At 49.0% G+C, this 27,139-nt stretch overlaps 1 protein-coding gene and 1 pseudogene across 1 annotated transcript; one reads left to right on the top strand and one right to left on the bottom strand.

Moving 5' to 3' along the window:
• Positions 1 to 208: 208 nt before the first annotated feature.
• Positions 209 to 25,769, bottom strand: WFDC1 (WAP four-disulfide core domain 1). The gene is given in 9 exon segments (XM_036275128.1): positions 209 to 267; positions 1,417 to 1,455; positions 5,200 to 5,337; positions 6,318 to 6,320; positions 6,357 to 6,440; positions 13,347 to 13,536; positions 24,521 to 24,655; positions 24,657 to 24,739; positions 25,727 to 25,769. Coding segments are annotated over 9 exon segments (774 nt in total).
• Positions 7,001 to 7,554, top strand: LOC118638747 (annotated as a pseudogene).
• Positions 25,770 to 27,139: the final 1,370 nt, after the last annotated feature.

Raw genomic sequence — 27,139 nt, forward strand, 5'->3', positions numbered from 1 at the left:
GGTATGGAAACGTCCACAAAAAGTTCTCACACATTCACTTTGAAACGATAAGGACGTTTAAAATTCTACCCGCAGGTAAAGTCCTACTCTCACCCCCCCACTGGTCAACTTTATAGTTAAAGCTTCCGAGGGTCCCTGGCTACACACACTGACCCCCCCCCCCCCCCCACTGACTCGTGGCTCCTCCCACTTACCCACTGGCACCGCTTCACTGAACGCGCACTTGTCGCTCTTTTCCATGTTCCGCCACGTTCTTAAAATCACCCTCTGAAAAAGAACAGGGCTCTCTTGGGGCAGGCATGTCGGTTCCTGCTCAAAGGCTCACCAGCCACTGCTGAGTTGAGTCCAGATGCGTCGGCCTGGCCCTGTCTCCCCTTCCCCCACACCGAGGTCACGCAGACCCCACCTGCAGTCTGGCCCCTTTCCTCTCCATGCACAACCACCTGCCTGTTCCGGCCCCGCCCATTCTTCTGGCCTCGCCTCCTGCCGCTCTCCCCTTGCTCACGCGACATTCCAGCTGCAGTGACAGCCTAGTTGCTTCCACCCCAGGATCTCCACACCTGCTGTTACTAAAAAACCACGTGGCCTTATTGTCTGATTTCCTGTTTGATATTAGCTGCGTGATGGCAGGGACTGGGCCATGTTCACAGAGGTAGCCCCCACCTCCAGCGCGGAATGAAGAACAGAATGAAGAATGAATGAGCACAGAATGCTTGATACGTGTCTAGTCAAGAGATGATAGGTGGGTGGAATGACTAAATTATCGGACGAATGGATGGATGGATGGATGGATGGATGGATATAGATGGATGCATGCATGACTGAATAAATTATTAAGTGGATGATGAGTGGACAGATGATTGGATTATTGGATGGGTGGACCCACGGGTAGTTGAATGGCATGATGGTGTCAGCCATATTTTCCAATTCTGTAAATGAAAGGAGGCACTAAAGCATCTCCAATCTCAGGTCCTGACGTTTTGCATGGAACCGTATTAGCTGTGAACTCCTTTTCACTCACATCTCCTCTGCCCGCCACCAGACAAAAGTCTTTTCCCTTGTTGACCAATCCTATGGGACATCCCTGAGCTGCTGCCTCCGTCCCTGTCTCAGTCACCTGTCTAGATGCTTCCACAACCCTCCCAGCCTGCAGCCTGTCATGGCTCCTGCCCTCATGGTGCCACCTGGAGGACTGCCCAGGTTGGAGGAGAGATTTTCACAATGGAAACATCTGGGTATCCCACCACCTCCACCCCAAAGTGCCATCTGATGACCAAAAAACACCTGGGGAGAATATGGCCCTCTCCCTTTTTAGCACCTTTAAATTGTAGTTCTCCTAACAGTCCATGGGCTTTTATTTTTCTTCTTCACCCTTTTTAGGACTGTCTGCAAAGAAAGAATGATTTCTTCTCTTACCTGGATATTCTTTGTAAACTGTGTGTCGGAATGACTCCTCTGGAAAACAAGTAAGAGGAAGTTCATGATAATACTAAAGATGTGTTTGCATTTCTCATTCTCGTTCTATCAAGAGATTACAGGAGACTTTCCAGAAGCTACATACATGACTTTGAAATAGCAGCCGATCAGTACCTCTTCAGTTATTGTGAGGATTAAAAGAACACATTTCCAACATATATACGCAAATATTAGGAGGACCCATGTGAAGTTGCCATTTTTGTGTGTAAAAAGTGGTCAACTCTTGGCAATTTCATATGTCTCAAATGACTTCTCCCTGTTGATGGTCGTGACCCCACCTCTTCCCTCAGCCCCCACAGCAGTAAAACGTTTGGGGGGAGTGGAAATCGGGCCAGAACACTATGTTTCACGTGGCAATGGCTACATCCGCAGCTCACTTCTCCCCTGCAGCACATCGGACGTGTGACAGCTGCCACATTGACAAATCACGTGTATGTACCTGAGAATCCTATCATGTGATATGTCAATTATATCTCAATTAAAAAATCACCCTCATGCAGAGCTGGACATTTTGTTTCCTTTTGGTCTGGGGCCATCCTTAAAATCACCTGGGTGTGTAGGACCAGCACGGACATTTTGTCGTACAGACGACAGAGGCCCAGGGAGCCAACCCGTACCCACACCCGCACTGTCAGGTGGATGGCATACCTGCCAACAGCCAGGTTTTAGGATTGTTGCCAGGCTGGAGTCTCTCCGAAACATCCCTGCTCCTCCCCCTCGCTGGGGATGAGTCTGGGCCGGTAATGCCTGCTCCAGGCTACTCTTCTCCTGACACCACTGGCCAAGTCACTTGTCAGAGGCGCGCAGGGGACCCCATCTCCCACATCGAGGCCTTGGATGCTCAGCCTCCGAGTGACCTCGAACCCACTCAGAAAAGTGCACTGATTCCCCCTGACCCTGCTCTCTGGGAATTCATTTACTCCACGTGTCAATGTTTACTCTCCTTTCGAGAAAGATGTGAACCCCTCAAAAGTCGGGTTCCAGGCTGACAGACCGCAAACCGAAATGGTCATCTGCCCCCTCTAGAAGTGAGCTCTCAGAGGAGACTGGCATCTTAGGGGTGCGTGTGAGATCTTCAACCTATTCTCCAATGGTCCCAAAAAACGAATATGGAGATATCTATGGAGATGGAGTGGGGGTTCGGGGGAGGGAGACAGAAAGCAATAAAGCAAAAGTGACAATATTTTAACAATTGGTGAATGGGTAGAGGGTCCAAAGTACTATTCTCTTCACTTCCCGGTTAGTCTAAAATTCCTTAAAATATGTCGTTCAAAATGTTTTACATAGAAGACTTCTTTCTTGATCGCCCTGTTTCAAGACTGCCCCTCTTCTCCCTGAGACCGTTCTCTAAGTTGTTGGAAGTCTGAATGGTTCCAAACTCCCTATAAGTATCAACAATTCTTTCTAAGTGACAGCCCCCGCTGGGGCCAAGGGTAGAAATTTCATTCACATTTCTATTTACAAGGCTCATATCTTCTGTGGGAGGGGGAGGACACACACACACACACACACACACACACACACACACACGGGCTTTGGAGCCTTTGCAGCAGGAGAAGAGGCTCGACATTCCCACTCTGCTCCTTGTTAGCTCTGTGCACTGTCTGGGCAAGGTCTTGAACTTGGCCCCCTTTTCTGTCAGACGGAGAGACAGTGGCGTACAGTCCTTGAGGACCTACGACGTGTCAGGCGCTCTCTGCACAGGTGTTCTCTCATTCAAGCCTATAACTACCCCATGGAGCAATTACTCTCATGACCATCACCACCTCCTTTTACAGATGGAAAAGCAGAAGCTAAGAAAGGTTAGGTTACCCGCCCAAGGTCACCAGGGAAGAAAGCCGTAGGATTTGAACCCGTTTCCGTGGTTCTGAGCCTGTGCTCTTAAATATACGTGATACTGCCTTTTGGTTACACTGTCCCTTTCACAGGCTTTCGATACACTTAAAGACAGTATCTCTAAGGGGCTCAAACAACAGCAGGCACTATTGCATCGATCTCTTTGCTTATCTCCATCTTTGAAATGCGTCTCATGTAACTAAACGAGCAAGATCTGGAGATGAGAGAGGCAAGTTCCAGGCCTTTCCAGTTATAAAAATGACATTCCAGACCAAAGGACCCCTGGCTCGCCCTGCAGCTCTCTTTTGATAAAGGCTATTTCTTCCCTATTCCAGCCTGTCCCCACAGGCTGGCCTGCCCACGGGGTTTTGCAGCTGATGGACTGCATACCCCAGCCTTCTAAGGTTTGATTTGGTGTCTAAAGACTGTTCTGTGCTTTGAAGCAAGAGGCATGGTCGTTTAACCATCACAAGCCCATTTTACAGATAAGAAAATGGGGCCTGGGAAGGTTCACAGCAGGAAGGGGCCAGGTGGCCACTGGAATCCACGCTGTCTGGCTGGGGAACCTGCTTGTAACTCCAAACAGCAAGTGGCATGGAGGAGAAATCACAATTATGCCGAATTGGTTCAAATCCTTTTATAGGCCTTTTTTTTTTTTTTCAAAGCTCAGAATTCCAGGAATCGGGATTCTCACAACAGTTCTGATGTCTCCTAATTTTATTATTTTCAATGATAATGATGCTAAATGTGTAACTAATTTAATGTGTATGTCTTTCTTTCTTTTTATCCTCACCCAAGGATATTTTTCCATTTTTGTTCAGGTAGAGTGGGAGGGAGAGAGAGTGGAAGAGAGAGAGAGAGAAACATCCACGTGAAAGGGACACATCGAGTGGCTGCCTCCCATATGACCCCAACCGGGGCTGGGGACAAACTGCAACCGAGATACGTGCCCTTAGCGGGAACCGAACCCGGGTCTCTGGACCGCAGGCCGACGCTCTAACCGCTGAGCCAAACCGGCCAGGGCGTGTATGTCTTTTCTTGAAACACTTTAGAGAAATAAATTCTCAAATAAAAAAAAAAAGGTTCAGCAGACCGTGTACTCTGATGTGTTCTTTGGCCAGTAGGGTCAGTGTAGTTACCCTTGATGACTGAGGGTGCTGTCTGTGAGCTCGGAGATGCAGAAGTGGGGCCCTGGGCCCTGGCGTGTGCGGACTCAGGCTTCCAATGAGCTCACCTTTGGTAAACTCTGCATCTCCCTGACGTTCCAGATTCTTCGCTTGCCACACATTTTCCCCAAACTCACACCAAATCTCTCAACCTTACGTCTTGCCTGAGGCACGCGTGGGTTTTAGGTACCATCATCAGTCCTTGCTCTGTGGTCCTTGCTCTTGTTGGGAAAATTATGCAAACTAAAGTGATCCTGTTCATGCCCCTCACCAGCCTACTGCCTCCCTAAAGACGACGACTAATTCAGTCCCATTGAATGGTCCTGGCAGAAAGTAAGGGTTCTCAGACAACTCCAAACATAGGTATATGGAGAGAGATAAAATATCAGATGTTTGCTGAGGCCTTTACATGTATGATTTAAATGCATCCCCATAATAACATGAAGTGGCCCCATTTTACAGATAAGGAGCCGGAGGCTCACAGACTGAAACATTTGACTCCAAGTCGGCCAGCTAGGAGGCGGCAGAGCTGGGACTGAAGGCCTGTGTCACGTGCAGGTGGGGGGAAGGATCAAAGATTTGAAGGGATGATCAAGGCAGTAGGAGGACAGGAGGAGCCCTCAGCCAGGCTCAGGGGCCAGTGGTTGTATCTGCGGCACACGGGGGCTTCCAGGGAGAGTGAGGTTGGGGCAGGGGCCAGAGATGGGGCTTGGGCACTCACCTGCTTTCGAGCCCTGCTTGACACACTGCCCATGGTTGGGGATGCCCTTGGACACGTCGCCTGGGCTCAGGATGTGGCACTCAAAGCCTGAGGGACAGAGGAGTGGCCCTTCCTCATCCTCTGTGGTGCTGCATATGTCTGTTTTGGGAAGGACACATGGCAGGGTCTCAGGGTGGCCCCTCCACGGAGGCAGTGAATGCGGTGAACACGTTATCCAGAGGGGTCACCTCTCAGCTGTGCCCCCCCAGGTTCCAGGCTGCACTTGGGTCTCACTCACAGTGCTGTGTGTGCATATGCGTGCACACACACACACACACACACACACAGAACAGTCCAAAGTCATGTGATCCCAAACATGCCTTCACATGCATAGTGCCATACATACATATGTTCACTCACATGCCCTGAAACACATATGCTCATGCTTAGTCACATGTATACACACATATTCACATACAACAATCTTGACATACACATGCTCACACATCACACACAAATTTCCACCACCCCACCAGACCTAACACACATGTATATATTGCGTACAGCCACCTACACACATGTTCACATGCACACAAACCCTGCTCACACACACTCACACTGATAGTTACACACATTTACATGAACAGAGACGGATGTACAGATGTTCAGACATACACGGCCACACAGTTTCTTGCACAGCTGCATGCCTTAATGGACACAGTCATGCGCAGAAGTGTGTCGAATCACAAGCACACGACACACATGCAAGTGTACACACTTGAACCCCTACAGTTCTCTAGGCCCCAGGCCCGCATGTAGTTCTTTCCAGAAACTGCTCTGCACCGTCCCCGGAGGAGGCCTTATGATCAGGAAGCAGCACATCCCTTATTATGATTTTAGGGACCTGTAAACCAGCCCCTAGCCCCCTCCCCCTCAACTCTCCACCAGGAAGGAGGCCCCATTCCCCGGGAGGGTCAAACCCTATACTGTCCCGGGGATGCTGAGAGCCTGGCCAAGCCCGGCCACTGCCCTCTGTGGGAGAGGATCCGAGACGTCTGAGAATGTGGGGGCAGGCAGCCTGCTGGAGCAGAGGCAGCCCCTGTCATCAGTATTCCGGTGGCAGCCTGAGAAGGAGGCACCGGCTCTGGCATCAGGTCGGGGCTTCCTGCCGTAGGTACCGTGTGTCTCCCGGCGAGGGCCTTCCAGCAGCCAGCCTTTGCCACCAGGCCACAGACGTTCCGGTTCTTCCAGCCAATCTACAACTGACGAAAGAAGACAGGGTTCAATGGAGGGATCCCGTTGGAACTTTCCTTGGAGTGAGCCAAACCTATGCCAAGGAAACACAGCTAGAGGGAGGCAGCTGCGTGGTGTTCTTGGTCACACAGTGATGGGATTTCTGAAGGGCAGTGGAGGTTACTGCCAGGCACAGCTGATGTCTAAGCAGCAAGCGAACTGTAGAAATTCACCGCTACTCCGCCAAGAGCACCCATACGAGCGGTTAGCCTGGACGCAGAAGCGTTGCATTGAAATCTGCAGAGCGCTTTGCAGGAGTTCTGACCTGGATGGGGTACACCTCAAGGCACTTCCTTTCTGTTGCCTCAGTTACTGGATTGGAGAATTGCTGCTTCTTATTAGAAGGTTCATTTCATTTCCCACGACTCCCAACTCCAAAGCACTGAGAATTTCAAGTGGAGTAGATTGAAGTAGACTCAGCTTCTTGCTGTCATTTCTGTATTCAAATTTTAAATTCTTTCATAACCCTATTGGGTGTTTTTTAACTAAATTATCATGGCTCAGATGAACTGCTCAGCTCCTGTGGAACATGAGATTTCTTATTACACACGATCCAACCAATGCAACCTTAAATAAATGCAACCTTAAATAAATGTATCGAGGGAGGTAAGCAGTATGGAGTTACCCCAATAGTATGAGTATGTGAAGCAACTTATGACACTACTCTCGGAGAGAAAGAAGGCATCCACGTTCTTGATTGGCTTTTTGCTGATGGTGCACCACCATCCAACCAGATTGTTGATGACTGGTTAAGTCTGGTAACAATTAAGTTTCGTGAGGAACCAGTTGTACTGCTGTTCACTGTGTCGCAGGCCTCGGGAGAGCTCCGATGCTTGTTGCCCTAGCATTAACCGAAGGTGGAACAGGATACGAGAGGCAGTACAGTTCATAAGACAAAACTGGCGTGGAGCTTTGAACAGCAAGCAACTTCTCTCCATGGAGAAGGATCGCCCTAAAATGCGGCCACGCTTCGAAGACTCCAGTGGTCGTAGAAACAATGGTTGCATGCAACAAAGCGAGTGCCTGATGCCATGGCCTTGGAAGCGGAACTTGAGCTGGGACCTAATTTGTCATACATGTTAGCCAACATGTTGGCTTGGTGAATAAGTCTAATGAAGCTTCCCCAGGAGTATTGACAAGCAGTTTTACCAGGCCACAAGCTTGACAGAATTGCGACCTCTATGTTTGGGTTATGATCAGCCTATTTTGACACTTAGCAAAGGATTCTTATGGTTCAGCATTTGAAATGTGCTTATCGTTTGTACCAACTTCCTTTTCCTGAGATCATGCAGTATTGAGTTGTCTTTAAATCTGTTCCCATGTGCCCTGACCAGCTCAGCGGTTAGAGCGTCAGCCGGCAGACCAAAGAGTCGCGTGTTCGATTCTAGTCAAGGGCATGCACCTCGGTTGCGGTTCCTCCCCAGCCCCGGTTGGGGTAGTGTGGGTGGCAACCAATTGACGTGTCTTTCTCACATCGATGTTTCTCTCTCTCTCCCTCCCACTCTGTCTGAAGATAAATGGAAAAATATCCTCGGGTGAGGATTAAAAAAATAATCATAACAAAATAAATAAATCTATTCCCATGCTAGAATCTTGTATATTTTTAGTATCATACAGAACAAAAATCTCTGGACCGTATGTGGTTTATCCCTTCAGTCATTTCAAACGTAGAAAGTAGGGCCTCTGTGGTTATTTGCCTGCTCACTTCATGTTTCCATCTCCCACATTCACACCAGTACACATCAGGTTTGCTGCACTTTTTGATTTTTATGCCAAGTCTGTTACTATTTCGTGTCTTTATACATCTCACTGTGGGCTGTTATGGAAAGCCTCCATTTTGGAAATCGACATTGTACATGTCTCTAATGTCTCCAGACAAAAAGCCTTGCGGTTAATGCTGATGTGTGTACTTGGGGTACGACTCGTAGGGAGGGCCTGAGAAAAGAATGTGAGGGAGCTATTATTTTTAGTAAAATGTTGCCTTTGTCTTGTGTGGAACATGTAGACTATGCTCTTTAGTAAATCTTTTTTTTTTATCCTCATCCGAGGACATTTTTCCATTTTTTTGTTCAGATAGAGTGGGAGGAAGGGAGGGAGGAAGAGAGAGAGAGAGAGAGAGAGAGAGAGAGAAAGAAACATCGACGTGAAAGGGACACATCGAGTGGCTGCCACCCACACGACCCAACCAGGACAGGGTACAAACTGCAACCGAGGTATGTGCCCTTAGCGGCAACCGAACCCACATCTCTCTGGACCGCAGGCCGATGCTGTAACTGCTGAGCCAAACCGGCCAGGGCAGTATTTTTTTTTTTTTTTTTTTAATCCTCGCCCAAGGACATTTTTCCATTTTTTGTTCAGATAGAGTGGGAAGGAAAGAGAGAAAGAGAGAGAGAGAGAGAAACATCAATGTGAAAGGGACACATCCAGTGGCTGCCACCCGCATGACCCAACCAGGGCCGGGGACAAACTGCAACCAAGTTACATGCCCTTAGCGGAACCGAACCCGGGTCTCTCCGGACCGCAGGCCAATGCTCTAACCGCTGAGCCAAACTGGCCAGGGCAGTAAATCTTTTTTTAAAGGTAGACATGCTTTGCTGTGGCTAAAAAAATTCTTAATCATAAAAATTCTGAAATTCTTGTATTTTTTCATACATTCCGAAGTTGTTTACCAACTTACTTTTGTTTGAAGTGTGATTTTTTTTCCTTCCCACCCTCTCTTGCAAAAAAAATAAAATAAAATAAGAAGAAGAAGTTGGTTTCTGCTAATGAACTAAACAGACATCTAATATTTTCTATGCCTTTTGAGCTGTGTAACTTAATATTTGGATACTTGATCATTTGTTTTATTATGTAATTGATAAAATGTCATGTGTATTGATGTTAGTTCAACCATATATTTATACTGTCTGGGAATGTGTGGTTCTAGTTCTGTGGGAAAAATAATTTGTCTGTGTTCACCAGCTTGTACAAATTTAGTGCGAGAGCTTAAATATCTAAATAAATGAGATGCATTTATCAAAAAAGTTTTAAAAATTGAGGCCTACTTAAGCAGCTGAGAAATGCCCCAACCTCTGGGAGCGGGGGAGCCCACATTTCATGATAAAACAGAGTCTCCTTGGGAGAGAAACAACTGTGGTTCTCCAGCATACACTTGCCCTTTCCTTTTAGAAATAGAACTTTGAGTTTTGGCTGGCCACTGGGTGGCCAAACTGGATACTACATTTCCCAGCCTCCTTTGCAACTAGGTGTGGTCATGTGACTGAGTTCTGGTCAATGGAATGTGAGCAGAAGTGATGATGCAACTTCTGGTCTTGCTCTTGCATTGATGCCTGTTTTCTCCCCTCTGTCTCCCTCTCCCTCTTCCTGCAGACTGGGAGACACTTTGACCTTGTGGAGCAACAAGATGGAGGGAACCTGGGTCCCTAGATGACCGTGGATCAGAGCCACTTGGCTGCCATGGACCACCTATCTACCTCTGGGCCTATTAGCTGAGTGAGAAGTAAATACCTAATAGGTTGGATACCTGGGTTTATGGGTCTTTTTGTTACAGCAGCACGGTTTGTTCTATAGCCAACACATTTTTAACCAGAAGAGTGACCCACTCAGTAGACTGGAAGGTCTTCAAAAACCCAAAGCAGGGACTGAAAGCTCAGTGCCGCCAGGGGACAGGGAGGTAACACAAAGGAGAACGGCGGGCCAGGTAGGACAAATAGGTATGGTAAACCGAAGAGTGTTTCTGCCTCCGTGGGTCAGCTGTTGGTCAGCTCTGGCCAGCCATTCTCACTGTTTCCAGAGCTGATTTTTGTTTTTAACTATAAATCTGTATTTTTCACAAATATAAAGCTTCTGGTTTTTTAAATGTTGGCAACTAATGTAAAAAATTTGAAGCACTTTAGAGATAAAATGAAACTGGTCTGGGATTACATTACGACCTCTGCTTTAGTCTGAATCAGAAATATGACACAAAGAAAGAGGTTCTGGTGCCTTTGAAAGTACATAAATGGGGACCGGCAAAAATGTGAGATGACTGCTCACGGCGCGGCAGTGGGGACAGCAGGGGAGCTGGCAACAGTTTGCAATTTTCGAACTAGAGGGATGACATGACCATGTTCTGCAGCTACTATTTCCAATCTTCTGGTTCTTGTTGTTGTTCTTTTATTATTATTATTATTATTAATAATTAACTTATTTTTGTTATAGATGTTTCTCCTTTTCTTCCCATTGACACCCTCCCCCCGATCCCACCCCCATCTCCTGGTTCTTTTTCCTCCTTCTTCCCACCATACAATAGAAAATGTTTTCAATGCTATCTTTTACCAAATAGGTAACATATTAATATTTACTATTTGTATTCTCCTTTGCATTGGTCCAAGGCTTTTGAGCAGCAGGGAAACCTGCACACTCTGCTGTCCCTTTGGAGTAGTGAAACTTGGTTAAGTCCTGCCCCCAGTGTGCAGACTCTTAGAGGTCTGGAGGGCCATGGTCTCACCTCTCTGTTTGGTCACTAGAACCTCCTGGGATCACCTGCTAAGTAAACTCCCTGCACCCCAGTCCTTATCTCAAGATCTGCTTTTGATAACAGTCTCCCCGCCCACTGGGAAGACAATGAAGTGTGTAAGCTGCCTAGAATAGGGCCTGGTGCATTTCAAGTCATCTGTTCCTGTTAGATCATGGCTCTCAGTTCGAAGCAATTTTTTCCTCCACAGAACATTTAGCAAAGTCTAGAGATATTTTTGGTTGTCACAATGTGGCCTCAGAGTACTGTTGGCATCTCGTGGGTAGAGAGGCTAGAAATGCTACTCAATATCCTACGATGCCCAAGTCAACCCCCCTCAATTAGAATGATCAAACCCCGAATGCCAAGAGTGCCAACGGTGAGAAACCTTGTGTTAAATAGTATTATTACAGTTGTTATTATGACTAACTCTTTCTGCTGGCCAGTGAAAGCTAGTTGTTGTACTATTTTATGAATCATTGATTCATTGAATAACTTTTAGGGGCCCAGAGGCTGATTTAGATGGTAGGGATACAGCAGTGAATGAAATAGATCAAATTCTCCCTCTGGGACTAACCTTCAAGTAGGGGAAACGGTCAATGAACAAACAAATAAAACACAGTGTTTCAGATTGGGCTCTAAAGAAACGTTAAGCAGGGAAAGCGGGTAAGGGATGACTGGAGGGGGGATCGCATTTAGAGAGGGACATCTTCCCTGAGAATGCGACCACCTCTGGACAAAGATCTGAAGGAGATGAGGAAGTGAGCTGTGTGGATGTCTGGGGTGAGGATGTTCCAGGCAGTGAGGGACCCCGTATCTGGGCCCAGGAGCTAGACAGAGCAGGGGCCCCACATCCCTACACTCAGGGCCTAAGGCAGTGGACACTTCACAGAGGACTGGATTGAAACTCTAGCTCTGCCTCCTGTGTGGCCTCAGGCCAGTGACTCAGCTTCTCTGAGCTTCAGTGTCTTCAACTCTAAAATAGGGCTATTAACAGTCTCTCCCCCTCCTGGGACTGAGTGAGCACAAAATAGGATCTATGTCATGGACAGTTGTACAGCTTGTGCACTGCTCAAAAGCATCTGGTCTAGATGGCAAGTGAGACTAGAATCTCTGTGCCCTGTTGCAGTCCTAAGGAAGGGACACCTTTTTTTACTTGCACACCGGGAGGGAAGCACCTGTATGTGCTTTTTCCACCAGGAGGGGGCGCCATGTTGTCTTTCCTTATAAAGAGCCTGTGAGAGCCTCCCGGGCCTGAGTACATGCACAGTCTCTGAACAAGAGGCGGTGCTCAGATGCACTGTATACTGTAATTATGAGCATCACTAAACGTAACTAGTCCCTTGTCATTGCTGTGACCTCAGTCCAAAGAATAAAAAGTGTGGTCGCTCTTGCTTTGGCCTCGTGAGGAATGGTTGGGGCTAACTTCTCAGAGACACTTTCAGTAATAAGACACATGGAACCCTCAGATGTGGTCCACACAGGCTGTTATTGTCTAAGGCTCAGCCCAAGCAGAGTGGAGTCTTGACTGCCCCCATAACCAAGTAGGGACATTTCCCCCCCTTTCATTCAGAGGGAGTTAGCTGTCCACCTCCCCGCTCAGTGTTCCCCAAGGCTCCCTTCTATCCTGTCCTAAATCTTCTCTCCAGAGGGATCTGAAACTCCTTCCTTTCAAAGATGCATCCTTGAGAACTGTTTCTCCCAAGGGAGATTTGCCTTAAGATTATACATGTTATTGATTATCTGCTTCTAGCCCTGATGGGGCCCCAAGCCCCTGGCAATGATCAGACCCGCTAGGAACTGCATGTTCTCATTTCATCCTGCTTTACAGGTGGGGTGGGGGTGGGGAGATCTAAGGAGATGACCAGCTAGCCCGTGAATTTGAAGTCAGGAGTCTGCAGCCCCTGCCTCTCTGGGCACACCCCGTCTGGACGGCTAAAGTCCCAGGTCTCCATCTCAGAATGCCCCCAGAGCCAGGCATCATGAGTGAAGGGGACCTGGTGGGGTCCATGGAGGGTCCCATTGCCCTCTAGGGGCACATGAGGCTCCAGCAGAAGGTGGCCCAGGGAACAGTGTGCAGTATTTTAAGAAAAGCCAGAAATCTGGATTTTTATGAGAAACCTCCCCCATCTTCACAGGAGGGTCATTTACCCCGGAATGCACGTTTCCTGGACTAGAGCTCTCTGAGGACAGGGGCCTCAGTCCATCCAGCTGGACACTTGCTCATGAGCCTCCCATTCCCATTTCACAGGCGAACCTGCCCAGATGGCCCAAATTTAAGCCCATCTGCGCTCCTCCAGGCTGGAACTACCAGGCAGGGCGTGGCAGGACACTTCACTTGGTGCCCCGCCCTATTTCCCTGGGGCCCCAGGGTGCATACCGGGTGGGGGCGGTATGGCCTTCATGCAGGTGTAGACACAGCCGTTGTAGCAGCAGAGGTGGTGCGCTCGGCACTGGGAGTCGGCTTGGCAGAGCGCCACCTGACAGGCGCCCAGAGGCAGAAAGCGCGGGGGCGGCGCGGGCGGGCAGCTTTCCTCCAGGGTCTGCCAGGGGTCGTTCGCCTCATCGTCCTGCAGGGAGAGGGCAGTGTCAAGGGTCGCTGCACTACTTGCAGCTATGAGCTGCCGGCAAGTCACCGGGCCTCTCTGAGCCTCTGAGCCTTCCGTAAACACAGCAGAAGCAGCCCCAGTGGGTTGCTCTGAGCGTTGACAGATGTTTCTCTTTGTAGTAGCCCCCAAATGGAATGACTGAAAGCCCATCAGCAGCAAAAAGGATAAACGAATATGAGCAGTTTGTGTGTTGTGTCTATCCTGATAGATACACACACACGTATATCACATACATTTTATACATATGTGACAGTATATATGTGTGTCTGTATATATAAAATGTGCATATGTATGTACATACACATATATTTCTCTATATACATATACATCTTATAGTCCATATGGAGCTTTGAGAATTTACAAATCATACATACAGTGGATAAATTCACACAGCTTGGATAAATCTCACAAACATCTTATTGAGGGAACAAAAAAAGCCAGCTCACAAGAGAACACAATCTGTTTATATTTTTAGTTCAAAAAGAGGCAAAACTGTTGTCTGGTGAGAGAAGTTAGGATAGTGGCCACTTAGTGGGCGGTGACCGGGAAGGTCACTCGGGTCTCTGGAGGCTGGTCCACTTGGAGCAGATTTGTGGAGCTGGACACACGATTTTTTGTATGCTTTTTGGCATTATGTTTCAATAAAGTTTAATGAGACACAGTACTTAACATATAGGACATACAGGCACGTGACCAGTAAAATAAGCATGTTAGAGGGGAGGTTGGGAGAGATCGTCACATCAGGCAATTCACTATTGGTCTCTCTGACATCAGTCCCCATCCATGCCGGGAACACTGTATTGCTTCTGGATTTGAAAGCAGGATGTGTGGAGGGTAGATCTTATGCTCCGACACACACACACACACACACACACACACACAGAGTTAGATACAGAATAGGGTCATTGGGAAGAAACACCCTGGCTTGCCCTGCCTCCTGGCTTATGCCTAAACGATTCCTGCCACTCAAATTCCTATTTACAAATCCCCACATTCCCCTGCACACCTATTTCAAAACCCCACCCCCTGTACTGTCCAAGTAAATAATGCCAGTTTGCAGACTGGGTTAATATGGAGCCTTCGAAACTTGCCCTCAACCTGCTTATGAAAGTTCACCAAGATACTGTGGTTCGTGAAGAAATTAAGGTGAAGAACAGTTTGTTTGCTATGCGCCTATGTTTTCAAATATACATTTGCACACATGTCATATGTATATATTTGTATGGGCCTAGAATATTTTTTGAAAGGAGATACAAGGATACACAAGAAACTGTTATCAAGAATTGCCTTCAAAGAATGAGGTTTCAAAGCCAAGAGAGTTCTCCTCATTGTTCACTATTTTATTATATATATAACTAGTGTGAAAGAGTATATATATATATGTGTGTGTGTATGTATACATATATGTATATATATGTATATATATTCTGCCATGCACACATTTTGTTTTTCAATTTCACGAAGACAATTAAAATTTTTTTAAACTGTAGAAGTACTTACGAATAATTTTTAATGACAGGAAAAACATGTATGATATGTTAGTAAAAAAATAAAATAAAAGGCAAGATACAAAATGACATGTGCTATCTGATCTCAACTAAAAGGACAGAAGGTCAAGGGCATAAAAATCCTTCCGGAGCAGCTATTACAGTGGCTGAGAACTCCTTGCGCTGCTCCTAATGCCCTGTAGAGGGCGTAGGGTCACCGAGAATAGGTCCCGAGAATAGGCCGGAGCAGGTGTATCTTCGAATTGGTGCAATCACAAGGACTAGTGGTTTTCAAACTTCCTCCCAGAGACCACTCCCTCTCCCCCAGAAAGGCTGAGAAGGAGGGGAAGAGAAATGAAAGCCGTAAGCAAGTGGGAAGAAAAACAACCTGGATAGGGTGGGTCTCCTGGTTCCCACCCCAGCTTCACTCAAAGAACTCATCTTTCCTTCCTTAGATTTGTGAAAAGTAAAAATGAACACAAAGCTGACATGGGCAGGTAAGGAAAGGAAGGCTTCAGGAGATTGGTGGTTCTTCCCCAAAACAAGAAGACGGGAGCATGGAACTTCTAACCCCTGCTCAGCCCAGTCCCCCTAACTCCAAGTGCCATCGTGAATAATTTCCAAGTTGCAAGCAGGGGACATAATCCTATGGCATTAGTTCTTAATTCATTTTCTTCAGAATTAACGACACTGGACTCATGTTGGGGCCCTGCCTTTTAAATCCTAATCAAATGTGACAGCTGCCCCGGCCGCCTTCGGGGGGCAATGGTCTGGAGGAGACGGTTGGTTTTTCCGCTTAGCCTGGTTTCCTATCAAGCCTCATTTATGAAATTTAATGGAAACTGGAGATAAGAAGGGAAATACTTTCCAGCCACCCCTGGTGCCTCCCAGTCCAGTGACTTCCTAATAGCACCCCCAGCGGGGGCGTGCAGAGATGCCACTACTCACTGAGGAAAATTCAAACGTTTCTCAGAATTTGGAGAGAACAAAAGAGATAAGCGCCTTAGAAGTCAAATCTCCCTGAGTTATTTCGATGGTGCCTTGGAGACAACAGATGGTGGTGGGTGATAAAGAACTGATTTCCCCAAGGGGCCCAGATTAAAGGATGACATGTTTAAAAACACATTTCATGTTCTACAAGGTGAGATTCAAAGAGGAGCCTAAACCAAAGGCTGTTCCCTGGAGTTCTGAGAAGGAATGGACTTTTATCAAAGAAATAAATGGATCACCCTCCGATGGCTTCCCAGCCCACGGGGGCGGGGGAGGGTGAATGTCGACGGGCTAAAGGCCAACATCCTTGGCTTAAAGATCAGACCTGAGTTACCCCCAGCCCCACCACATCTCTAACCTCCCTCCCACCACTCTCCCCTTGCTCATCCCTGTCCAGTGCCCTGGCCTCACTGAGGTCCCTACAACACGATAAGCCCCATCCCACAGCTGGGCCTTTGCACAGGCTGTGCCTCTCACCCAAGATACCGGCTCTGACCTCTAAGTAGCTCCAAACTTCTGATCACCATGGGAACACTGTGTTTGACTCATCAGTTTCTTGTTTTTCTCCCCCTGCAGCGTGTTTTCCTAAGGGGCTTGGTTTGGTTCCCACCTGTGTCCCGGGCACCTCCACTCTCCGCAGCCACAGCCAGTGCACCCCAGCCTTGCCACTCAGCCGAAAATAAAATACTGCAGGTCAGATCCCTCTGACAACGAGGCAGCTCACCCAGGCTGGCAAGGTCCTTCATGAAAAACCCAGAGGAACCCCTGATCTTCATCTGTGATTTCCATTCCTGCTAAGGGATTGCATAGCAGGTCTATTTCCAAACAGCCGCGGGACAGACATTTGCCCTGCACCTCAGGAGCTCTCCAGTGCTGCATGCCTTACTTGGATAAGAACGACTCCCTGAGGATTATCGGCCTGGTGGCTTTTCTCTGCTCCTCGAGGAGACAGTTTGGGAGGCCTCCATGTGTTGGCAAAGCCGTTCCGCTGCTATTAGGCAGGCAGGTTAGGAAAATGTCAGTTCTGGCTCCTGTGGTAGGAAGACCAATTCTGCTAGCCCGGATCTGATTGCACTGAAGCCAAGCAGCCTGGCTGTCCGACCACAGGAGGCTGGGTAGATAAAGGATGGCACATCTGCCCCTGGAACGCCATAGGAGCCTTTGGAAGGGGGACACGTCTACCGTATTAACATACTCAACCATATACTGTTCAATGAAAAACACAAGGTCTGAAACAGTAAGAGAAAGCCAGACATAATTCCACCTACTACACAACTCCCTCTATATGAAATGTCCCAAACAGACAAATCCAGAGACGGAATGCAGATGGGTGGTTGCCGGGGGATGGGGGATGGGAAATGGGAGCAACTGGTTCCTGGGTCTGGGGTTTCCTTTTGGGGTGATGGAGATGTCTTGGAACAAGGTAGAGGTTGCACTATATTGCGAATGTACTAAATGCCAGTGAATGGATCACTTTAAAATGGTTATGTGAGTTTTAGTCTAATAAAAAAAAAAAACCACGTTAAGCAATACAAATAAAATTTCATTAAGAAAAAATGTGTATGGAGTATAACTACCTCATGAAAAAGTCTAGGCAAACGCCCCCCCCCCCCAATGTCAACAGAGCTCATGTCTTAGAGGAAGAATTTTAATTATTTTTACTTATTTATAATAGTCTGCATTTCTCTTCCAGTAGACGTCATTTTAATTATCAGAAAAAAATTGAAACCATTTCCATGTAAGGAGAAAGAATCCAATCTCCAGACCTGTCCCAATTACCCCAGCCCCTTTCTCATCTCTCCCCGCCCCGTCCATTCCGCTAGCGAGAGCCTCACACTTGTTTGGAATGTTCCAGCAACTTCACGTCAGACCAATAAAAGTACACCCCAGGACTCGTTGGCTTGGTGGAGCAGGAAGAAAGCCAATGTTCCTCTAAGCATTATTCACTTTTCCTCTGGAATTTGGACGTCAATGAGCTAAAAATACACAGAGGACGTAGGGTTCGGTGTGCCTTGACGAATGCAGTTTCCGGATGCCCTGGGACCTCGGCCCTGGGCTCCGAGGGCACCGTTGGGTGCACAGCTAGGGGGGCTTCCTTGGAGAGGAACTCATAACCTAGGATCTCACACTGGGGATCTCAGTGCCGGTCAAGAGCAAGACTGCAAACTCGGTCAATCCTTCAGCGGGGGTGCACTGAGCACTGGTGTGCATCTGGAGGTCTTTTAGAACTTTCCATCCCTTCTATCCTGTTCTGGAAGGTTTTAATGTAAGTTATTCATTCACTGAACGGTAAATTCATAGTTCCCAGGCCAACTACGTGCCAGGCGCTGGGCTGGGAACATGGAGAGCCGAGCTGAACCAGATGATGTCATCTTCACCTTTACCTGCCTCGGCTCCAGGACAAGTGACAAACAGCAAACCAAGCATCACACAGATCAAGCAAACTAATTGCCTCCCCCCCTTTTTTGTCATCTGCAAAAGTAGTTCATGAAAAACTAAACCAAGCCATGATCCAGAAACAAAGCATGCAGATAAAATAATGGAGCTAAATGCGCTGAAGGAGCAGCAAGGATGTTACTAAAACAGTCAAGGGAACTGGAAAGGGAACCAACACTTCCAGGACGAAGGTGAAGGGTGATGGGAGCTGAAGGGTACGCACAGTTCCAGGCCATCTGCCTCTCCCACTCTTGCCACTTAGCAAAAAATACGAGATGCGCTCTGGCCGGTTTGGCTCAGCGGCTAGAGCATCGGCCCACGGACCAGAGAGTCCCAGGTTTGGTTCCCGCTAAGGGCATGTATCCCGGTTGCGGTTTGTCCCCGGCCCCGGTTAAGGTCATGTGGGTGGTGGCCAGTCAATGTATCCCTCTCACATCGATGTTTCGCTCTCTCTCTTTCTCTCTCTCTCCCTTTAGCTCTACCTCAAGATAAATGCATAAAAAGAAAAGTCCTCGGGTGAGGATAAAAAAAAAAAAAAACAAAACGAGATGCATTAGAAGGCTCTCGAGCTCACAGAAATAACAAGGGAAAGAAGAACCAGCTCAGGGAGACGGAGGAACAACATGGGCTGCTGGCTCCCGAGGGGCTTCTGTGCTCATCACCAAAAGATGCAGCTCGGGGTGGGCTAAGTGCAAAGGGGCGCCCTGGCAGCAGGATTCAGGACCAAGAGGGGCCCCTTGCTCCTGGCTGCTGCAGCCCCTCCAGGCCCCCTCCGCTGGGCAGGGTGCGCTCTGCACAGCCGCTTCCTGCTACCCTTAGCTGCTCCCTGCTCCCTGCAGCTTAGGGGGCGACACAGACCCACAGCCACAGCCACACGCCGGGGTCTTTTCGCCACCCTGTCTCCAGGCTGCCCTGGCGTGGGCGATGGGCCCCACCTGTAGATGCGCGGAGAGGACTCTGAGAGTGAACGCGTGACCCACCCTTGGCCTGACGCAAAGGAAGTGCTCAGGAAAGAACTATTCTTACGAGCTTCACTAAATGCCAGGAAGGAGAAGCCCCAGCCACCAGCTCCCCAAAACTGACCCTGAGCTTGCAGAAAAGGCCACTGACAAACATTTCGCTTCCGTCTTATCTGGCTTCGTAAATATTTGGTTCTGCGTTATGTTTTGCTTTGAGCAGCGGGGATGTGGAGGGGTTGGCTCCTGGCCAGGCTCGGAGCCGAACGCTCCGTGGTCTTCTCCTCGGACTGCGGAGTGGGCACTGCAGTGCTGCAGATAAGTAAACTGAGGCGCAGAGAGCAGAAGCCTTCTCCTTACCGGCCCCTCAAAGGGGACAGAAGGCAGGCGTCCTCTCTGGCACTGTCTCTGAGTCCCGGGCTGTAACGTGCACAGTGTTCAGGAAAGTCCTGGGGGCTCGTGGCCCACTGTGCTGAGGGTCAGGGCTTTGAGAGGGAGAGAGGGTGCCTGATGCGGGGCGGACGCCAAGTGTTGGCCAGCATTCACGACCCGCTCTCGGGTGCAGCCTGGCCAGTGTCCGCGCGCTGAAACTCCCATCATGGCTGATTCCCAGTTACCCACGGAGGGTGCTGAGTAAGAAGCAATGGTTCCTCAACATCTACTATTTCCGTCCACAGAATCTAATACAGATTCCGTCCACATAAGCAATCTCGAGAGCAGAGAGCATAGTGAGATGTAGTGAAGTAAGTAGGAAGTGATATATTTCTAATGAATACCCCCTTTAAAAAATTTAAATCATAGCCCTGGCCGGTTTGGCTCAGCAGTTAGAGCTTCCACCTGCGGTCCGTAAAGACCCGGGTTCGGTTCCCACTAAGGGCATGTACCTCGGTTGCAGTTTGTCCCCGGCCCTGGTTGGTCGTGCGGGTGGCAGCCACTCGATGTGTCCCTTTCACATCGATGTTTCCCTCTCTCTCTCTTCCTCTCTCTCCCTCCTACTCTGTCTGTACAAAAAATGGAAAAATGTCCTCGGATGAGGATTAAAAAAAAAAAAAAATTTAAATCATAGCCCCGCTGGTTGAGCATCGATCCATTAAACCAAGAGGTCACAGGTTCGATTCCCGGGCAGGGCACATGTCCAGGTTGTGGGCCCGATCCTCAGTGGGGGAGCATGCAGGAGGCGGCCAATCAATGTTCTCTCTCATCGATGTTTCTATCTCTCTCCCTCTCCCTTCCTTGCTCTAAAAATTAATAAAGGAAAAAAAATTTAAAAAAAATTGAAATCACAGCATTATAAATTTATATGATTTAATTTTAGTAAGGGCTCTGTTTAACCCTCCAAGTGGGTCCAACCTGGCTTCAGATGCTACTGGACCCCTAGCCTTGCCCCACCCTGACCTGCCCCATAGCCCTCACAGGCCCAGAGGCAAGACTGAAGGTCTCACTCAACTTGGGGTGGGGGCCGCATGGGAAAGTCTTGTCTCTGAGTGTGTGGGTCCTAAGACTCTTGACTTCCCTGTTGAACATTTGCTTGGAAGTTAGAATCAGAACGGGAAGGGCCCTGGAAGCCATCTGGTCCTCTGCCTTCATGTCCCAGGTGACAACCTGAGACTCAGAGAAGGGTGGTGAGTAGCCCAGGCTGCACAGCTCACTAGAGATGCTGCTCTGATGAGTTCCTGGGCCTGGCACCCTGTCCAGCCTCCTGTCCCCTGGGCCTCCATCAACAGCCTGGCTTTCCCCAGGGGCTTCCTCTGAGGTAGGTTCTTGGTCCACATCTCTCCTGTCTCCGCAGTGGGCAGGATGCTGGTACTGTCGATAACCAGGGAGCGTTCCAGCCCAGCGAGGGGCGCACTTGAAGTGCTTGCTCCTGGCAAATGGTGGCTAGAAGCAGTTCTGTTTCCCAGGCCCACCCAGGCCTGCTTTGTTTCGTTTTTAATCTTCACCCGAGGATACTTTTCTATTTATCTTCAGATAGAGTGGGAGGGAGGGAGAGAGAGAAACATCGATGTGAGAGAGACACATCGGCTGGTTGCCTCTTGCACAACCCCAAGCAGTGCCGGGGACAAACTGCAACTGAGGTACATGCCCATGACTGAAATCGAACCCAAGACTCACTGGTCCGTGGGTCGATGCTCTAACCACTGATCAAAATGGCCATGGCTGCTTTTATTCTTTTAATTGATTTTGAGAGAGAGAGAGAAACATTGATGTGAGAAACATCTGTTGGTTGCCTCCTATACACACTCTGACTGGGGATCAAACCCACAACCTAGGTATGTGCCCTGACCAGGAATTGAACCCACGATGTTTTGGTATACAGGATGATACTCCAACCAACTGAGCCACCCAGCCAGGGCCAGGCCTATGTTTTTACTTATTTTTATTTATTTTTTTATCCTCACCTGAGGACATTTTCCATTTTTTGTTCAGGTAGAGTAGGAGGGAGAGAGAGGAAGAGAGAGAGGGAGAGAGAGAGAGAGAGAGAGAGAGAGAGAGAGAGAGAGAAACATTGATGTGAAAAAGACACACTGAGTAGCTGCCACCCGCATGACCCAATCAGGGCCGGGGAAAAACTGCAACTGAGGTACGCGCCCCTAGCGGGAACCGAACCCGGGTCTCTCTGGACTGCAGGCCGATGATCTAACCACTGAGCAAACTGGCCAGGGCCAGGCCTATGTTTTTAATTTTTTTTTTATCCTCACCCGAGGACATTTTTCCATTTTTTGTTCAGGTAGAGTGGGAGGGAGAGAGAGGAACAGAGAGAGAGAGAGAAACATCGACTTGAAAGGAACACATCGAGTGGCTGCCACCCGCACGACCAACCAGGGCCGGGGACAAACTGCAACCGAGGTACGTACCCTTAGCGGGAACCGAACCCGGGTCTCTCTGGACCGCAAGGCCTATGTTTTTAAAGAGACTCCCCCATCCCTTGTGCACATCATCCTCAATACCCCTGCCCAGCCCCGCAGCCTTGCCGTTCCTCCCAGTGAGATGTCACAGCATCTGCTCCTACGACACCCCAGGACAACATGGAGGTAAGACCAAAGAGGTATCAGAAATCTCTTTGTGGTCCCAAGTGCTAAGTACATGGGAGAATGAAATCGTCCTGTTGGGCCAGAAAAAAGGCACGGAGCAATCACACTGGAGAAGGGGCTCTCCCTCCTCACACACGAGCCCTCTCCTACGGGAGGACTGCCTTCTCAGGGGCTCCCAGATACCATTTCTGCCTCCATCTCACAGCCCACATTGCGTCTTCTTCCAGGAATGTCTTTTCTCCTAATTGTTAATAATTCTTTTTTTTTTTTTTTATCCTCACCCGAGAACATTTTTTCCATTTTTTACTCAGATAGAGCGGGAAGGAGAGAGAGGAAGAGAGAGAAACATCGACGTGAAAGGGACACATCGAGTGGCCGCCACCCACACGACCCAACCAAGGCCGGGGACAAACTGCAGCCAAGGTACATGCCCTTAGCGGGAACTGAACCCGGGTCTCTGTGGACCGCAGGCTGACGTTCTAACCGCTGAGCCAAACCGGCCAGGGCTAATTGTTAATAATTCTTAAAGATCTGGCCAGGATCTCACTTCCTGCAGGAAGCCTTCTGAGATTATACCATTTCACATGAGCTCTCCCTCCTTTAAACACTTACCATCATTTCACTCACTATTACTTTTTTCCTGCCTGACCTGTAGAATGTAAGCCCTGGAGACTAAGATTAACCTCAATACAGTTTAGTGCACCCCATCATGCCTGGGTTCATTAAACAGCTCCTCTCCCATGGCGCTACCTGGCAAACTCCTATTTAACCTTCAAAGCCCTAGGTTGAATGCCCCAACCCTGGAAAACTCTGATTCTTCTGGGGCAGAGCTGCACAAGTTCTTCTGTGCTCCCATTGTATTTTCCCATAATTTCTCTACAAGAATGTATTGGGCACTAATTTAGTGACAGGCACCTGGCAAGGCACCAGGAACACTACATTAAATGAGGGAGAATCAGACTATACCCGAGGAACCTATATTCCACCTGGGGAGGCAAGTATCAACTGATTTTACAATTATTTAATTAAATGTCACCCAGATGCACTGACCACTTGCTATGTGCTAAGTAAGCACTTCGTACATATTGAGTCATTTACTGCTCACACATATGCTGAGAGTGTTGTCTCCTTGACCCTTCTATACCTCTGAGTTCCCCGGTGTGAGGGGTCTAAAACTGCACCCTCCTCCCCACTCCCACCCTCTCTCCTACTTGATTTCTCCCCTTAGCACTTGTCACCAAACACATACTATTTTCCTTACTTATTCTCTGCCTCTCCTACTGCAACATGAATTTCTGAGGACAGGGATCTGCTGTCTGTATCCCCACAGCCTAGGATGGTGCCTGGTAAACAGTGGCGATCAACCACATTGGTTGAAAGAAACATATCAGTCTCTCTTTTTCAAATAAGCAGACAAGAGTATTGGTGCTCAGAGAGGCCAAACCATTTGTCTGAGGTCACAGAGCTGGTGCCCAGCAGAGCCTGAATTCAAACCCAGACTCCCTGCTCCAGGGCCCATGCTTCTTGTCACTTGCTATGTCATGCCATCTCTTTGTACTGCCACCACCTATCACCTGACTGCCTCCCCGCCTCAACTATGTTGCCCTCGAGGGTGGGAGCTGGTGTCTCCATCTTGTACCCACTGCCTCCCCGCACCGGCACCGGGCCCAGAGCGGTTTCCAGTAAATGTTTACTGAATGAGTAAATAACTGCATGAATCCATCGTTATATTTCATAGACCTTCCGCTGTTTATTGTTGACACAGCACTCAGTTTTAAGTCCCTGGACTCAGGTGCCGTTTGTCAGGTGAAAATATATTTTGGCAGGCAAAAGCACCTCACAGTCCCCTTGCACACTTTTGGTGTTTCCTTTGCTTCTAGGCAAGGAGCCTTTTGCAGACCCGAGTTCCACCTGCCCGCCACCCGACTTGAACACTCTCAGATAAATCAGACGCTTGCTTTGCCTGTGTTGGGGGAGAACTTACAGAACGTATAGTGTCTAGGGTTGGCCCAGCTCCTCCCGGCCCCCTGACCCCGGCACTTACGTTGGCTTTTTTAGCCAGCCACTCGTGCAGCGACCGTTTCCAGATATTCTTGGCAGAACTGGCTTCAAGGAGAAGCAGCAGGGAGCACAGAGCCCAGATGACCTGCCTTCTGCTGTTGCCCATCCTGCAGCTGGTCCAAGGGGTTTCTTCCCAGATGTTCAGAGAAGAGGGCCCTCTCGACAGGTGGGTCCTTTGAATGGGGAGCAGAAGCGTGCACGACTATTTAGCTCCACTCAACCGGATCCCTCTGACCATGCGTCCACACCCAGCACATGCCCCCACCCCAAACCCCACCCCTAGCGGTGGCCGGCCCTCCTGGCTATTTTTAGCGTGCCCTATAACATCTGGCCCCAGAGACTGCAACCAGGCAGTTCAGTTCAGATGGTACTGGTCAGCTGGCCAGAGACACCCCTTCCCCTGGCTTGCTTGGAGACGTGGCTGGGAGTGGTCCTGTCACTCGGGATAATGAGCACTTCTTGCAGTCTGGGGTGGTCTCTCCCAGAGGAGGTATGCTTGGCTGAGTGGCTGGGGGCGGGTGGGGGCGGGCACACAGATGAAACCGGCCCAGTAAAATGGATTCCAGCTGCTACCTCATTCAAATTTTGAACTGGGCTGACAAATTCTGTCTGCTCACTAAAGCTTCTTTGGAAGACATTGCTGAATGGGGGCTGGCTGAGCATGTGGCCTCGGGGAGATGACAGACACTCTCGAACCCCAGGGCCCTCTCTAAAGTGGGCCTGTGAACAGTGACATCACGTGTTCCCTGGGAGAGTTCAGTGGAAGTGTGTGTGTGAAAAAGTTTACGTACATCACCAGTGGGCTATAATACCAGTGTGTGTGTGTTTTCTATAGGGATCGATATTTCACAAACCTTATATTCCATCATCTGTCCATTGCAACCCTGAGACAGGGACTGTTTTGATGCCCGATTCACAGATGGGGAGGCAGAGGTGCAAGACTTGCCTGAGGTCAGGCAGCCGGTAGCAGAGCTGCGGCTCAACTACAGACCAGTCTGACCCCTGGGCACCCCCAGGCGAAGCGGAAGAGACCCGAACTCCAGACTTAGATGCACCTGGGCTAAGCCCCAGCTCAGCTTCTATCTGTGAGATGCTGGGGAATCCTCGTCTGCTACTGCCCCTCAGTTCTTGCATCTGGGACACTAAGTCTGTGGTCACTTGTTACAGTGGCAGTAGGAAGCTCATGTACCCCGGAGCAGGTACCCCACGCCTTCTCCAGGCTCGGCCCGCATCGGCACTCGGTGAGGACGGGCTAGATGCACGAAGTCCCCGTTAGTGCTTCCGTCAGTGCCTTGCACAGGGCTTGGCATACAGCAGGTGCTCCATAAGTGTTCTCCAATTCAGATATCACTTCCGCAGCAGTATTTGGACCACACGGACCCAAGGTGCCAAGCAGTTAATTCCTTGCAAATATTAACTTATAAAAATGACCCTTCGACTACTCCAGGAAGGAGGCCACACTGCAGGTTTTATGAAAATGAAAAAGCTCCGAGAGGAGAAATGAACAGGGAACAAATTCCCCGTGGGAAGCAGCCACTTTCTTCTGATCAGGGACGGGTAGGATCCAGTCAGACAGCCAGCCTTGAGGGCTCCCAACAGGGGTCCAGGGGGCAGCCAGAGCCGGGGGCCCAGCATAGTTTCAGGGCCGGCAACTCCCCCCGGTTCCTGCCAAGCCTCAGAACTATACATTCCAAGTGGCAGGAGTCCTAGTTTCTCTGAGCTCTGGTGACCTGGACTCCGTCCCAAGCTTAGTGGGCCGTCCCCATGAGTGTGGCTTCCTGCAGATCCGTGGGCGAGGTTTTCTCTCCTTGAAAAACATAAAGGGCACGAGTGCCGGGGGACCCCACTCTGGGGAGCCCAGGATATGGCTCACAGGAACAGGTTCTAGGAATAAACCCTCCCTCCTACTCCTGATAAAACTCCCCCACCCGATCACTAAGGCTTTATGCTCCTTCCCAGGAAGTCAAAGCATGTTCTTCCCTGGTGGTCTAGGAAAGGGGACAGGGTGGCATTGATTCATAGTTCACACGAGGTATGCATGACTGTCAGCAGAAAGAAACACACAGACAAGCCCTTGCTGGTGTGCTCAGTGGTTAGAGCGTCAGTTCAAGGACTGACAGGTCACAGGTCTGATTCCTGGTCAAGGGCACATACCTGGGTTGCAGGTTCAATCCCCAGGTCAGGGTGCATGCGGGAGGCAATCCCTCTGGACCCCTTCCTTTATTATAAAATATTTTTAAATATTTTAATTTTTCATAATAGTTCATTGATAACAAGACAAAAGTAATACTGAGGCAGGATAGTAAGAAGCTAGGAACGTTCTTTGGCAAGTGGAACGGGGAAACGGAGACGGACAGCTGAGCAAAGGGTTGAGTGGTTCATAGCCAGATACAGGTGCCTAGCCATGGGCAGAACTGGCTCTAGACCCCGCCGCCAGGGTGATCATTCTGTTTAGACCCCCTGAATTTCCTCCCTTGCGATAACATCTAGGCCTCAGCTGTATTTCAGCTCCAGGCCCAGAAAAGCAGCAGAACCACGACCCCGAGAGGGCACACCTAGAAAACCTGATGAATATTCTATTGGAATCTCCCCTAAGACCCCG

Source organism: Molossus molossus, unplaced genomic scaffold (genome assembly GCF_014108415.1).
Source record: "Molossus molossus isolate mMolMol1 unplaced genomic scaffold, mMolMol1.p scaffold_m16_p_21, whole genome shotgun sequence".
Classification (NCBI taxonomy): Eukaryota; Metazoa; Chordata; class Mammalia; order Chiroptera; family Molossidae; genus Molossus; species Molossus molossus.